The sequence below is a fragment of the Magnolia sinica genome, chromosome 19, assembly GCF_029962835.1.
Source record: "Magnolia sinica isolate HGM2019 chromosome 19, MsV1, whole genome shotgun sequence".
Classification (NCBI taxonomy): Eukaryota; Viridiplantae; Streptophyta; class Magnoliopsida; order Magnoliales; family Magnoliaceae; genus Magnolia; species Magnolia sinica.
This window is the reverse complement of record NC_080591.1, coordinates 5,090,242-5,103,980: the sequence shown is the minus strand read 5'-3', so window position 1 is coordinate 5,103,980 and position 13,739 is coordinate 5,090,242. Positions and strand designations below refer to the sequence as shown.

Genomic DNA, 13,739 nt, shown 5'->3' with positions numbered 1-13,739 from the left:
TTTGAATTGGGTTGAGAGAGTTTCTTAGGGACTTATACAGGGTTTTAGGTTAGTCGATTTCGAGATTTTGGTTTTGGCTTTTGGTAAAGGTTCGAGTCGAGGTTTTCGACTTTGAACTTGAGTTTAGATCTTGATCTCATATGGTCAACCACCCTGTTTCCAATAAGGTGTCTACAGAGAGTATGTATCCTCACTTTACATATTTTAGGTAGTGTTTAAATACATCGTATGGTTTGATTGAAGCCATGAAAATCCTCATTGACATTGTATTGGGCGAAGTGCCTGTGGCTAAGTTAATAACATAAGAGAGATGTGGCCCAAAGGGACCTTGTCCATGAAAAAGAGTATTCGAAACCATCATGTGGTTGGGCTAGCATGCGTGTATAGTTGTTATGTAACTTAATGACCAAATTAGTAGGATTGCAGCTCTTGCAAAAAAGTTGTACCTTGGAGATGTAAAGCATGAAAAATCATCTTTCCTGAGGTATGCAGTAACTCTATAAATCTCTCTTTTTTTTTTTCTTTTTTTAAAAAACTTTTTCCATTGAAATTTATATTGTTATCTTGCATCCATCTCCTTATTTATTTAATTGCTGATATATAATTGTTGAATTCTTATTAAATGCAATCATACAAAGAAGAAGATGATGACTTTCATGTAGAAATGATTAAGCTTTCATGGTGGACGTCCCATACTTGATAGTATGATTACTTTCTTCTTTTCTTATATTCATGTTAGTTTCTTTTATGGTGTGCATGTTTCTATTGTTTAGATGTCTTTCTTCATCTTGTTCTTTTCTCGTTGAAGTCATCTTGTTCTTTTTCTTGGTGAAGCCATCATTCCTTATGTGTTGTGGTTTTGGATTGGAAATCATTCACAATACGTCAAGACTTTAGCCTTTGAATATGTTGTTGATGTCTTAAAATTGTCAATAACAAGGTTTGTCAATGCCATCGACAGACCACTTGATGTCATCGAGCAAATGTCGATACCATCGACAAATGCTCGATGCCAATGGAAAAATCCAGAAAATCCATGTTGGTTGCTTGAACATTTTGTACACACATTTGGAGATGTGGGCTTGACCCATCCACAGGGTGGATCCACGTGTAGGGGCGTGCACACATTTGGAGATGTGAGCTTGTCCCACTTTCTCACTCCACCAGTATGAAGGATGTGTTTGATGTTTCCCTTGAAGGGGTATTGAGAAGATTCCAGGAGCAAAGGACATAAATGGAATTAAAAAATTGGGAATGGGAGATCTTGTATGTTGCATTTTGTACTTAACTTGGGTGGGGTATATTGATGGAGGGACAGGATGTTAAAGTAGATCGGTGGACGATTAGATGGATGTGGTTGGTGGATTTTATATTGATTGGTTAGCTGCAGAGACAGTTATTAGTTACTGCCACAGTCTCTGTGGTTAAAGATTATTATGTGTGTGAATCATTCTATTGTCCTTTTCTTCTATTTGTGCAATTATCTGACATATAATACAAGTAGATTACATACCCCACTCTCTCTCTCATACAATGAACAAAGGGCTTTAAAATTGTTATTAAAATTCCGTCCTAAAATCTGACCATTGGCAACATTAATAAGCATTCAAAACTGTTTCTAAAATTGTGCCTAAAATGTGACTGTTGGCACCAGAACGGTTTAAAACCGTCCTTAAAACAGTACCCAAAACAGTTCTAAATTGTTCCTGATTTTCTGCGATGCCTCATTTAGGAACGGTATTAAACCATTCCTGAAGCATTTAGGGACGGTTTAAAACCGTTCCTAAACAACGATTTTGGTGTAGTGTCTGTCTAGTGCTACGGTTGGGTGTCCAAGGGGGTTTGGACATCTAGGGCTCTCTCATTTCTAAGACATGATCTATATATAAGGAAGATACTATGGTCTCAAAGATGCATAGTATATGGTGTATTATATTAAGAAGGAAGATCATTATAACTTGTCTAATCCATGCACCCCAACCATCCAAATCTCTTTATTATCTGGGTCACCATCCTTGGGAAATCTCATGTCTCTCAAAGGGTAGGATCAACAGATCTTAGCCATTGGATGCTCATCTAGTATGATTTAAAACAAATAGTTGGTTAAAATTGATAGTCAACAATTGACAATTCATTGTTAACTTACTGAAAATGTTAGAGGTGTTGGGCATCCTTTAAAACACTTGATGGATGGTCCAAACCATAAAATCAACCCACATACTAATGTCCCTAGCAAGCCAAGTGGATCTCGTGTCGAATTGTATGGTCTTTGGCGATCCTAATTATGTGTCAGCTAGCTAAAGCACAGTCAATCAGGATCTCTCCATCCAAACATCCTAAGGTTTAGGGATTTTACGGAACTAATGCAACTGCAAGTCGTTCTAGGTTGGGCAAGATGGGTTTCTCAATATAGATGCTTGCCAAATATCCTACCAATGCAAGCAACAAAGGTACCATCCATGGCACATTCACATAGTCATAAAGGGCAAAGATAAGGTGTAAGGATACCAAATTGGCCCATATCGGTGGAGACTATCCATCCTAACACTAAGTCAATCCCATCACATAAGATGACCATTTGTATATGATCATAGATTTTTCTTAGAACCTACATGGTAATGGTCATGGCATTGAGATTCATGGACAACAACGGCCACCCTCCCTTGGCCAGTGGCCATTGTTCCAATCTTAGGTGTGTTGGGGTCGCTCCTCATATGGAGGTGGAACCCACAGTTGTAGGCTTAAGTGGCCTTCAATGGCACGTGTGTGAGAGTATTTTGGTCTTTTGGCCAAGCAAAATAAAAGGATAGAAAAGGCTTTTTTTGCATGGTGAGAAAATTCTAGTAACATCGTGGTTTTTCTTTATTGGAGAAAAAGATTAAAAAAAGAAGAAAGAATGGGGTTTTGTAAAAGACGAAAATGAAAAGCCTTCTACCACTAAAATCATCACATACGGGTTCATGAGGGTTCATTCACAACGTCTGTTTCTTCGATTGTTTCTCCAAAAGTTGTGTTGAGGATTTTCTATAATCCCTGATTAGTGAAAAATTCCTTTTTTATTGTTGCTTGTAGTCCACCTTTAGGTGAAGTAATTTAGGTATCCAAGAGAGGAATCTTCATAATTGTGATTCCATTATTTTTATTATAGTGGTTTTGTGCCGGACTAGGTTCCGTTGTCTAAGGTCTCTTCATAATCTTATTTTCCCTTCACCTCTGAGGATTTTCCACATAAAAAAATCTTGGTATCTCTTGCATTTTATATATTTGATGATTTGCTTATTTGTGTTAGAAGTGATTTTCATTCTTTAAATCTTTTATATTATTAATCACATTGATTTGCACAAAGAAAAGAACCTCGTGTAATTTCCCAACGAGATGTTCAAGAACAACTAAGAGGAAACCTTTCCAAAATCCATTTAAATAAACATATTCCACACACATTAACTAAGGCAATGAATAATTGAATAATCCTTGCATAAAACTGATCAAAAGCAACAAGATATTAGTTTTTTTTTTTTTTAATTCCAAGGCATGATCCCAACATTTCATACATAGACCCTGCATTCAGCTTATGAGCTATGATTGGACAACCATTGGTCCAGCCCAGTCGGGCCAGCGCTTCTACACTTTTATTTTCACGCATTTAATATCTTATTATACATGCAGATACCGAATGGATTGGGTACGATTTTTGCTGTGGCTCAGTTAATACTATACGCATGCTACTATAAGTCGACTCCCAAAGGCGATGAAGATATATCCAGACAAGTACAGTTGACTGCCATCACCACTTCTACTGATTAGAACATCCGTCCGTCTTCTCACCTTCAACCATGATAGTTCTTAAGGCTTTTTATTTTTTGGGTTTAACCAATTTTCCTTTGTACTGAGCAATCTTGTTAGGTTGACAGGCCATTAATGGCTTGGTTTTGCACAGTCCAATTGTTTAAATAAGCTGATCATTTAAATATTTAAAATAACTAAAATAAAGTAGAATATATATGAAACAAAACTCATGTAAAATCAATGTGAAATTTTTAGGAAAATAGAAAATGATAAATATATAGTATTTTCTTCTTCTTCTTCTTCTTTTCCCAAGAATGAACAGTGTAAATGTAATTTTGAAAGATCTATGGATGGAGGAATTTTGACTTGTTTTGAATGAAATGATTAATGGTGGTTTTGTATGAAACCCAAGCATGGGTTGAGCTTGATCCTGTCTTGGATCTCACTAATGCTTCATACACTTATTTGTTGAATGCTGACCATTGATTACTTTTCATATTCTACTTCCTATGTGTGAATTGGTGGCATGTGTTGTGATGATCTATACCTAGTAATAGCATTCCTTGGAAATGTTTTCTTCCATTTTTATTTTTTCTTTTCTTTTGCCAACTTAGTAGATATATGAGAATTGATCAGATACAACAAATGTACATGAACTTTAACATTCATCCATTTCTTTCCATACAAGGTATTACATGCAAAAACATCCCATCCGTCCAAATTTCAGATTTTTCAACTCATTAACTAATTAATCAGCCAGTTCTTGCTTTCCATAATGAGCTTATTAATTAGAGGGTTGTTTTTGTATAACTGCCCGCCTTAAGGGCCATCCACTTATAATTGTCTGCTTTTAAAATATTTAAATTAACAAGTTTATACTTTATGTGGAAAAATAGTCGCCTCTTGGACTTTGACAGGCCCCCAATGTCAAGAAAACAATGCAACGGTGTGAAAATTATATATTTGCCCTTACTTTCTTTGGTATTTATGGCTATACTCGGCATAAGAGTGCGGGTTAGTAGAAGATTTGATGGGATCACCTTTATCTACCTATGTGATTTACACTGTCCATCCATTTTGCCAACTCATTTTAGGGCATCTGCCCAAAAAATAAGTCTGATGTGAATCACATGTGGACCCTACCACACAACCCCATTACAAACTTCTCGGGGAGTAGTAAAAGTTTTGGATCCAAGTTGATATTTATGTTTTCCCTTCATCGACTCTATAAATAAGTTGGATGATAAATAAACATCACTGTGGCCCCTGGGAAGGTTTTTAATAGTGCATGTTAAGTGACCATTGTTTCCTCTCATGTGGCCCACTTAAGTTTTGGATCCACCTTATTTTTGGTCACATGTCCAAAAAAAAGCTCGCAAACTGAATGGATGGGTGGATTTCTCACAAACATCACAATGGCCCACCAACATCCAAGTGCAAGAACTTTATGCAAAAGGCTATTGCAGGACATCCAATCATTTTCATCGGTACACGGCATTGCGCTTGACAAGAGCTAATAAGACATGCTAATTTTCCCTATTACGAATAGATTGCGTATTACATCACACAACTTTTACCGTGTGGAGCTTGTCTAGGCCACACCATGATTTATGTATTAGATCAAACCATCCATCAATTTTTCCGGATCATTCTAGAGCATGATTTCAAGAATGAGGCAAATCCAAAGCTCAACTAGACCATGCCACTACCTTCGTAAGATCAACCATGAGGTTTATTTATCGTCTAACCTATTCATAAGGTCACATAGCCCTGAATTAAGGTAAAACACAAATATCAGCTTGATCAAAGCCTTCCATAGCCTTAAAAAATTTTCAATAGGGAGTCCAATTCCTATTGTTTCTTATAGTGTAGTCCACTTGATATGTGCATCTACCTTGTTTTTGAGCTCATATCCTAAAATCATTGACAGTGTGACATAAGAAATGGATCATGGTGGGGCCATGCAAATTTCACACATCAAGAAATTTCATTGTTTGTTGTGAAGCACATTGTAGGAAGAGAGGAGAACTGGAAATGTTGCATGTGGAACTTCCATGGTCCCTATCATGGTGTATGTGTCAAATCCACACTATCCATCCATTTTTCCATATCATTTTAGGGCATGAGACCAAAAATGATGTAGATCCTAGTCTCAAGTGAGCCACACTATAGGAAACAGGGGGCATTGGATGTTTACTATTGAAAACTTTTGAGGGCCACCGAAGGCTATTATTAAGATGATATTTGTGTTTTCCATTCATCCAAGTCATTATGGCCTTATGAAGAGGTTAGATAGCAAATAAACCTTATGGTGGACCTCAAGAAGTTTTCAACTATAGTTGTTCAATCCCCACTACTTTCTATAGTGTGATCCATTTGAGCTTTGGATGTGCCTCATTTTTGGGCTCAACCTCTAGAGTGACTTGGACAAATTGATCAGAGTATGTATCTAACACATAAATCATGGTTGGGCCAGAGAAGTTCCATACGTTCAAAATTGTTTTGTGTAATACACAAGATATTAAGGAGAGAAAATCAATGAGTTTTAGGAGCTACTATCATTTGCGATGACATGGACCAATGAGGAGCGACAACATTGAATTTTCGTGTGCCTTCAGTGAAGTGGATTTCCTATTCATAGAGATATCTGTGCCCAAGGCTGTGCGGGGCCCATAGAGATGTTCATGACAAATCCATCATCTATCTATTTTGAAAAACCAAAATAGGACAGGATTTTAAAAATCAAGAAGATCCAAAACTTACAAGGGCCATACAACCAAAAACAGTGGGGATTGAATGCTTGGCTGTGATAAAAGTTTTTTTTTACCAGTGTGATTTTTGTCCTATAGTTTATCTAAGTGGTAATAGTTCTATGAACGGTTTGGATGACATATAAACATCATGGTCAGCTCTAGGAAGACTTCAACGGTGGACATTGTTGTTCCCACTATTTTGTTGGTGTGGCCCACATGAGTTTTAGACCCACATGATTTTTAGAATCTTATCTTATTATGGTCTTTAAAAGTAGATAGACATAATGGATTTGTCACGGACATATAAGCCCCACGTAGCTGCATGCAATCCTCTTCCACCTCCAACACAAACTATCCACACTCTTAGTAAAAGAGCTAGTTGATTTTAATTAGAAGATAGTTTTGTCATTTTTGAAAATATAAATTTTAAGCCATATAAAACACTAATGCCATTAGATGGTGCAAAGCATGAGCTTGTTAATTTAAATATTTTAAAACTGAGTGATTATAGGTTGATCACACTAAAGGTGGATGGTTATGTGAAAAAACCTCTATTAATCACAATAATGTTGCAAGATTTTCAAAATATTGGCCGTTATAATTATTTTGCAAAACTATTAAATATTAATTTAAAAGGTTATTTAAAAATTTAAAACTATTTTTAGCAAGATTTTCCTGATAATATATCGAGAGAGCCCGCAACCTCTTAAGTTGGGTTGTCAAGGGGCTGAACTTCATATTATTCAATCCCAGCCCAAAATCCTCTAGACTAGCCCAAGCATAGTCCATGTCCAAAAGAAAATCGGGAGTGCTGCCCATGCCTAACCCGGCTCATGATGTGAAAATACAATAGAAATTTTAAGTTATCTACATTAAAGTTAAATTAAATTAAATTTGCAATTCCACTTCAAAGTAAATTACTAAGTCATGCATCTCATATTATCCACATATATTGCACCCGTAAATTACTAAGTCATGCATCTGATATTATCCACATATATTGCACCCATGACCCAAAAGGATAAAATCTCATTTCACAAGCCTCGAGCACGCGATACTCCTAATGATAAATGCTCACATATAACTATTTGTACGCCTAATTAGTTGGCACGTGGGACCCACTGTGATGTTTGTATGGCATCGATTGTCAATAAGGTAGTGTGGGACCCACCATGATGTTTGTATGGCATCACTTGTCAATAAGGTAGTCCCACCATGAAAATGAGATACTCCAAAAATTGGGTCAATCCACCCATTGGATGTGCTAAGTGGGGTCAACCCACTATGGCTTGGCATTTCCGCATTTCTTTCATTTTTGTGGACTACAAGATGGATGGGATCTATTTCTTTTCGTGGGGCTTGTCTAAATGGCTGTATATGCACACCACCTTTCTTTGAGAGAGAGAGAGAGAGATGTCCCCACATAAATGTGGAGTTATTTGCATGGTTGTTTGTTTTCTATGATGTGCCCCACCTAATAGTTGGATCTACCTCACTTTTGTGGCATCCTATTTTTGTATCAGATAACGTCATTGGATAGGTGAGATATCATACAAACACCATGGTGGGCTCCACACTCTAACTAGTTGGATGTACAACTGGTTATGTTTCAGCTATAGAGCAAATTGCTCAGCCTTGAATTTCTTTCTCACGAGTATAAAAGGGACACTTAAGTCTAGCGCAAATACATATCAATTCCGAGAGCCCACAAGTTAGCCTGATTGATTGACAGCCTTGCTCTTAATGGCATTGGAGTAATTTACTTGATATTTTATCTTATAAGAGGAAAGAGAGGACCACCCCATCATGGACCCATTGTAGAATAGTTGTAACGAATGTGTATTGGTCATTGTCCCTTTTTGTACTGATAAAAGGCACAACCTGGTATAAGTTAATTAAATTGTAAGTCACACAATGCATGTTTGAAAATTATCTTGTTAAGTACATACTTAACAAACTTATTTCTAATAGCAGCCTGTCATCCATTCAAATCCTACCACACCGTCCCTCTAACGATCTTAGCAGAGTCATTCTACCATCAAGCTGTCACCAAAAATTCTTCCACAGTGGAAGATCCTAACCAAAGTTCTTTTTGTCTTTCTCATTTTTTTAATATGATTAGGGCTGTAAGTGGGGCTGGCCCATCAGGCCTTCAGTTTTGGCCCACGTAAAGCCAAGCTTGGACTAATATATTACGCCTGTTTGGTGGTCCCGGTCCTAGAACTAAAGCCCATCCATTAATCGGCCGGGTTCAGGTTGTTTCTAAGATCCCATCGCCCCAGACCGGCTTGTTTCTTTCGACTCGTCAATGGCCCGGACCGGGCTGGAAAGTAGGTTTTGCTTCATGGGTCCGGCTTCGACCTGGGTCTTTAACTCGTGTGTTGGGCCTGGACATTCTTGCCACCGTTTATCACACGTGTGCTACACACGTATGAGAGACAGTTCATTTGTTGCGCCCCATTGGTGGATTGGCCATATGCCAGTGACAGGACAATTGATTGGCTACTAATCTTGGGTTATGCCGTTCAATGCCAGCCGTTGGATTTATTTCTCTGCACCCATTTGGAATTCCTCATTTGTCTTCCATTCAGTGGATTGGATCAAACCCAAAACGTGAAATGTTCCAGGGAACGCACCATATTGACTGGAACTGACAGATGAACGGTCTAAATCTAGCGTGCTTGGTAATTTCTGGGACAGTTTATGACATGGGATCAACGGCCGTGGAAGCCAACCAACCTTACATCATAAATATCCAGACCATCCAAACTGAACCATCCGTTTGGATGGAGCATGACATGAAATCTCATTGATTGGTGAATCTGAACCGTGCAATTGGTGGGCATTGAATGGATGGTTAGAAAGAAAAAGGGTCAGCAGTTCAAGTTCATCTCGTAAGATTACAGGGTTAAGATGGTCCAAAGAGAATGGTTTCCGGCTATGCTCCATTCACAGAGGAGCTCATATCTGAACGGTCTGGATTACTCCCTCCTAAGGTGCGTCCACACACACAGCCCCTATAACACGGGTGCAGCCCTGACTGTGGGGCTCACCTTGATGTATGTATTGTATATCCACACTGTATATCCGTTTTTACAGCTCATTTTAGGGCAATATCTCAAAAATAAAGCAGATCCAAATCTTAGGTGGACCACACTACATGAAAGAGTAGTGATTGACCATTAAAAACTTCTTGTGGGCCACAGAAGTTTTGGATTAATCTGATATTTGTTTCTTCCCTTCATCCAGATCTTTGTGACATTATCAACAAGTTGGATGGCAAGTACAAATTACAGTGGGCATTAAGATGGGCCCTAGAAATTTTTTAATGGTGGCCATTCAATCACTACTGTTTCATATGGTACGGTCTACCTGAGATTTGGACCTGCTTTGTTTTTGGCATTATAATCTAAAACGATCCGAAAAAACGGACGGTGTGTATCTACAATACATACATCAAATTGGGCCCCACAGCGAGGGCTTCACCTGATTCGCTACCAAAGGCAAGCAAATGGACCCACCTCCCAATCTCGGGTCCGATTTTACAGTAGGGCTGCAACCTGTGCTCGGTCCACCTGGAAACGGATTGGCCGGTATACCATACACGAGCTATATAGCTGATGTATCAACGTCAACAATTTATGCGGGTCCCATTATGAGGTATGTGTTATATCCAAACTGTCCATCCATTTGGAGAGCTCGTTTTAAGGTTTGAGACGAAAAATAAGACAGATCTAATGATCAAGTGGGCTACATTACAAAAAGTAGTAGGGGATTAAATGTCTGCCAGTGAAACCCTTCAGTCACTAAAGTTTTGGATCAATGTGAAATTTGTTTTTCCTCTTCATGTAGGTCTTTTTGACTTTATGAGCAGATTGGATGGAAAATAAGAGCATATTTAGTTTTCTGGTTGAAGTATAATTACCTTGTAAATGAATAATCATTATTTACCAAGGTAATTACCTGCATCTTTTCCAATGTTGACTTTACCGGTAACTTTTTAAGCACTTAAATTAAGGATTTTGTAAAATAAATATGGGCCCCACCATAATGTGTGTGGCTTATCCACACCGCCCATTCCTTATGCCAGATGAGTTTAAGGCATGAACACAAAAATTAAGCAAATCTAAAGGCCAAGTGAACCACACCACATGAAATTATGAGAATTGAATGCTTATCATTAAAAACTTGTTGAGGCTCTTAGAAATTTTAGATCTAGCTTATATTTATATTTTTCACTTATCCATGTCCATGTGACCCTATGAACGGGTTAGATGGTGAATAAACCTCGATGTAAGCCTAATAAAATAATCAACTTTCAATGGTGAACAAATTAAGTCCATTGTTTCCTTTCATGTGGGCTAATAGAACATTAGATCTTCCTAATTTTTTCAGATCAAGCCTCAAAATATTCTAATAAAACAGATGAATGACACAGATATATTATATACATTATGGTGGGGCCCATGGATTTAATTCAATATTTTTCAACCGTTTTCCATGTGAAATTACTCCCTCGTTTCTAAACAAGTAAAAAAAAAATGTAATAATTACTATTTTACATCGACTTACCTAGATTCTGGAAAACCAAACATGCCCTAAAGGTAATGATAGGCCCTATGAATGTTTTAATGGTGAAAATCATTCGCTCCCTGCTATTTGTGATGTGGTACAGTTGAGCTTGGATATGACTCATTTTTTTGGCTCATGCTCTAAAATGAGCTCTAAAAATTGATAGACAGTATTGATCTAATAAATACATCCTTTCAAGTCCATGTAACATTGATCTCTTTTGATCCCTTATGCATCACACGTCAGCCATGTTGGCACGCAGGGCAGTGGATGCGTGCTTACGTAACATTACCCTTCTTAAACTGGTGAGTCATCCACCAACATACGGACGTCTGTCTAGACTGTCCAAATCATGATGACATTTGGATGGAGCATGTCCATGAAATTACGTTGATAGGACAAGTGTCACCACCTGATTGGTGGCCCTCTAAATGGATGACGGAGAATAAAAGAGTCAGCACTCCGCATTAAACTACTAATATATGAGACCGGCTAGGTTTTCTGATCACTGTTGTCTTTGGGCTCCTCTCTTTTTCATGTGGGCCACGTTTTTTACGATCTAAGATCTTCATTTGGATATCTGGGAAGTTCGCTTAAGAGATGATTTTTACATTTTGAGTTTTCAAATCCGGGAGATATATTTTGATTTGCTGCCTTTGGACTCACGGATAAGGGTGCGGATGGAAATTGATTCTTTGCATTTGAATTCTGTTAGTATTATTGTTACGCAAATCTTTTGAATTTCATTTCCCAGGCTTGTTTGAAAAACAGATGAAATTTTTAATTTTCTTTTAAAGATTTCAACTTGAATCTTGTGCATGATCATTTAATTATATAAATGTTAATGATGTATACGTTTTACCATCTATTTTCCAGTTAAATTTAGGGAATGAACCAAAAACATGAGGCAGATCTAAAATTCAAGTGGACCGTGCTAAAGAAAGTAGCGAGGATTGGATACAGATCTAAAACTCAAGTGGACCTTGCCAAAGGAAGTAGTGAGGATAGAATGGTTGTAGTTGAAAACTTATCAAGGCCACAAAAGTTTTAGATTCAAGTGATTTTTTGTACTTTCCTTTCATCTAGGTATGTGCGGCCAATAATTAAGTAATACCCTCACCAAGACCTAGACAGAGATAGACGATCTTATCAAATGCTTGGTAAGACCTATTGTGATGTATGTGTTTTATCATGGTTGCCTATCCAAAAAATGAGGTAAATTGCATGCACAAATGGACCACACCACAAGAAATGGTGAGGATTGAATGCCAATTGCTGGAAACCTCCCAAGGGCCATGAAAGTTTTTATGAGTTGATATTTATGTTTCCTCCTTGTTCAGGTCTATGCAACATTATGAACAATTTGGATGAAAAATAAACATCATGGTGGTGTAAACACCCCACCAATCATAACAATATTTGAATTGTTGATGACTTCCAAAAGTCTGCATCAGTCAACCTTTACACCTTGATCCATAGCTCAGGTGGTAGACTGTGTGAAAGATACCTTGTTTCAATGCTAAGGTATTGGTATCGTTTTCCCTAGTGGGGGTGGCTAACAATGAAGTGTGAACAGACAGTGGGTGTACTAACAAGTTATAAAAAAAAAAATAATAATAATAATAAAAAAATAATTTCTCAAATCTAAGCTCAAAATCAAGCTTAAAGCTAAGTTTAATTGTATGCCAAGCCAGTCTAATCCTAAGTTTAATCCTAAGCCATTTCTTGAGCCTAACCAACTTTAAAATCTAAGCTAAACTCAAGCTAAATTGCATCAAGAGGAGGCTTAATCAAGGAAGAGCACATCCAAAATACTCCTAAGACTTCTCAAAATTACGAGATATACCATAATTATCCAAGAGGTGCATCAAGAGGAGACTCATCCAAGTGAGAACACGTTCAAAAGTCAATTCTTTCCACGAATGCTATTGAAATTCTTTTTAATTACACCTACTACCATAAGAGCTAATGAGAGGATGCCACGCGGCACCAAACTCTATTATCAAATCTCATGGCCCATTTGACATGTTTGCCCCCCACATACTCCCATATTACCAAGTTGTCATTCCCTTACCTTAAATATCACTCACCTCATTTATTCTCAATATACACCAACATATAAAGAGTAAAAGAAAGAGAGGGCCGTCATCTAACCTAACTATCTCTTCCCAAACTTAGCTCATCTAGCCCAAGCTTAACCCATCCATTTCAACTAACATAGCCCCCTCTTTCCCAACCACTTTGCCCAACCTACTCACTTAGTATAGTTTATCCAATCAGCATAGCCCATTTAGCCCATCCAAACCAATCAAACCCACTAACCCAATCTAATCAATCCAATCTATTGCTTGATGATGATCCTCTAAGCAAGGAAAAAAAAAAAACAAATCTAGTCAATATAAGTCATTTATCCAAAGTCTAATTCATATTCAAGCCAGTTCAGTCCATTTAAAGCCTCCATCCAACCAATACAAGTCATTTCAACATCCAAATCTTACAAAATAGGATCGGGTTTAAGATATTTGTCCATCTCTTATATGAAGAGTATATGGTCTCTTCCTCCCTCTCCCGCATCGCCATTTTGTTAGTCACCTCACGTGGTACACTTGTTGATTTTTTATTATCATT

At 37.6% G+C, this 13,739-nt stretch overlaps 1 protein-coding gene across 1 annotated transcript in view; it reads left to right on the top strand.

The window, feature by feature from the left end:
* Positions 1–4,047, top strand: part of LOC131235640 (bidirectional sugar transporter SWEET6b-like) — a 31,314-nt gene extending 27,267 nt beyond the window's left edge. The window contains exon 6 of the mRNA XM_058232901.1: positions 3,667–4,047. Coding sequence (XP_058088884.1) covers positions 3,667–3,804 — 138 coding nt within the window. The 3' untranslated portion in view covers positions 3,805–4,047. The remainder of the gene's footprint in view (positions 1–3,666) is intronic.
* Positions 4,048–13,739: the final 9,692 nt, after the last annotated feature.